Source organism: Dasypus novemcinctus, chromosome 16, assembly GCF_030445035.2.
Source record: "Dasypus novemcinctus isolate mDasNov1 chromosome 16, mDasNov1.1.hap2, whole genome shotgun sequence".
NCBI classification, from domain to species: domain Eukaryota; kingdom Metazoa; phylum Chordata; class Mammalia; order Cingulata; family Dasypodidae; genus Dasypus; species Dasypus novemcinctus.
The window spans coordinates 21,030,890-21,032,930 of NC_080688.1; the positions used below are offsets into that span (position 1 = coordinate 21,030,890).

Consider the following 2,041-nt stretch of genomic DNA (forward strand, 5'->3'; position numbering starts at 1 on the left):
GAAAGGAGGAGTAAATACAGGCAAAGAGGAGGGAAGTTGGCCATAGGATAATGGAGTCAGAAATTAAAGTGATCCTACCAGAAGTGAAGGATCACCAGGAGCCAACAATAGCTGAAAAAGGCTAGGAAGACATCTCCTCTAGAGTTTTCAGAGGACGATGGCCCAAATCCATATTGATTTTGAATTCTAGATTCCAGATCTGTGATAGTATAAATTTCTATTGTTTTAAGTCACACTTTTTTTTTGTTTTGTAATCATGCCAATTTTGGAAATGAAAACGGGACAAAGTAGGTTGGAAGAATGACATTTATTTCCTGCAAAAGGGTAAGACTTTCCCCAGGGCTGCCTTGACTTCCTTGTTCCTCAGTGTGTAGATGAGTGGGTTCAGGGTGGGACTTAGCATTGTGTACAGCAGTCCAGCCACTTTACTTCTCTCAGGAGAGTAGTTGGAACCCAGGCTGATGTAGGCACAAAATACGGCTGAGTAAGACACAGAGACCACGATGAGGTGGGAGGAGCAGGTGGAGAAGGCCCGCCGCTTCCCTTCAGATGAGCGGATGTGTAGGATGCTGGAAATGATACAGCCATAGGACACGAGGGTAAGTGCGAAATTGATGAATCCATAGAAGGCATCAGACAAGATAGTCATGATGCTGTTCACATGAGTGGGACTGCAGGAGAGCAGCAACAGTGAGGGGATCTCACAGAAAAAGTGAGTGATGACATTGGAACCACAGAAGTATAGCTGTGCCATCAGACCAGTGTTGATGGAGGAATTCAGGGCACAAATGATCCAGACTGCTATGGCCAGTGCCCCACATACCCATGGTTTCATCAGTGTTCTGTAGTGCAGGGGCCGGCAGATGGCCACATAGCGGTCATAGGCCATGACTGCAAGCAACAGTAGCTCAGAAGACACAGTCCAGACAATGAAGAAGAGCTGGGTCATGCACCCCTGGAAAGAGATAGTATTTTCTTTCAAGGCCAGGCCCACTAGCACCTTGGGCAGCACAGTGGAAGTACAGATGATGTCCATGATAGCCAGGTTGAATAAGAAAAAGTACATGGGGCTGTGCAGGCTTGGACTACAGGTGATGATGGCAATTATCAGAATGTTGCCCATTAGGGCCATGGTGTAGAGGGAGAAGAAGCAGCCAAAGAGGGGCAGCCACAGGTCTGGGTACTCTGAGAAACCCTGCAGCAAAAACCTCACAAGTAGTGTCTGGTTGGACGTCCCCACCTGGTTGGGCACTGTTGCCTTGCCTGGGTCCATTTGGGCATCCATGCTAGCTTGTCCCTCTGGAAATCTGCAATTCTCTGCAGAGGTGATATGACACTCACTTCAGAGTCAGGTTTCCTGGTGTGACAATCTTAGAACCCACCTTGCTCTCAGAAAGGGAAGGGGTTTTTTAGATGAGACCCATTTGTTTCAACCACCCTCTACCCTAATGCTTTTCTGAAAACCTCAGATCTTTCACTGACTTTTCCTTTCATTTCTCACCGTGAAAATCTTTGTCTTCCAGATTTTGTTCTGCAGGCCACCTGACCTCACTCTAACCTTCCTATACAGAGAGGTTAAGCAGACAACCCTTTGCAGAGGGCTACCTGTTCCTTCTCTCTCTGTCCCTTCTATCCATTGCAATCTACTGACCTGGCCAGAGAGACTCCTTGCAACTTCTCCTGCTACAGCCACAATTCACTTTGCTGGGTCACTCTGAGCCTCTATGCAGCTTTTGACAAAGCCTTGCCTCTCAGGACCCCTTCTTCAATGCTCTTTTCAGCTATTTTGGATGGAGGCTCTTCTTGCCTCTCCTTTCATTTGCATGGTTCAACACAGCTGCTCTTTGGGCATCATTTTTAACCCTGTGTTCTCTGTGGTTGATCATCCCACTGCTGTTTCTGATTCTACCCACTCTCTGACATTTCACTGATCAGTCATCCAGGTGACCTCCCTTCCAAATTGCTTACTTGTGAATTCCAGGAATTTCTGTGACTTTTCTGCCTTGATCAACCATAAGCTCTTCAAATTCCAACTCATCAC

General features: G+C 46.9%; 1 protein-coding gene across 1 annotated transcript; it reads right to left on the bottom strand.

Annotated features, from left to right (window-relative positions):
• Positions 1-307: 307 nt before the first annotated feature.
• On the bottom strand, positions 308-1,285 carry LOC101437386 (olfactory receptor 13A1-like). Its single transcript, XM_004473748.1, has one exon. The coding sequence runs from the start codon at positions 1,283-1,285 to the stop codon at positions 308-310; it is 978 nt and encodes a 325-aa protein (XP_004473805.1).
• Positions 1,286-2,041: the final 756 nt, after the last annotated feature.

Bases quoted from the DNA above. Each gene is read 5' to 3' on its own strand.
- LOC101437386 (XM_004473748.1), bottom strand. From the start codon at position 1,285: ATGGATGCCCAAATGGACCCAGGCAAGGCAACAGTGCCCAACCAGGTG.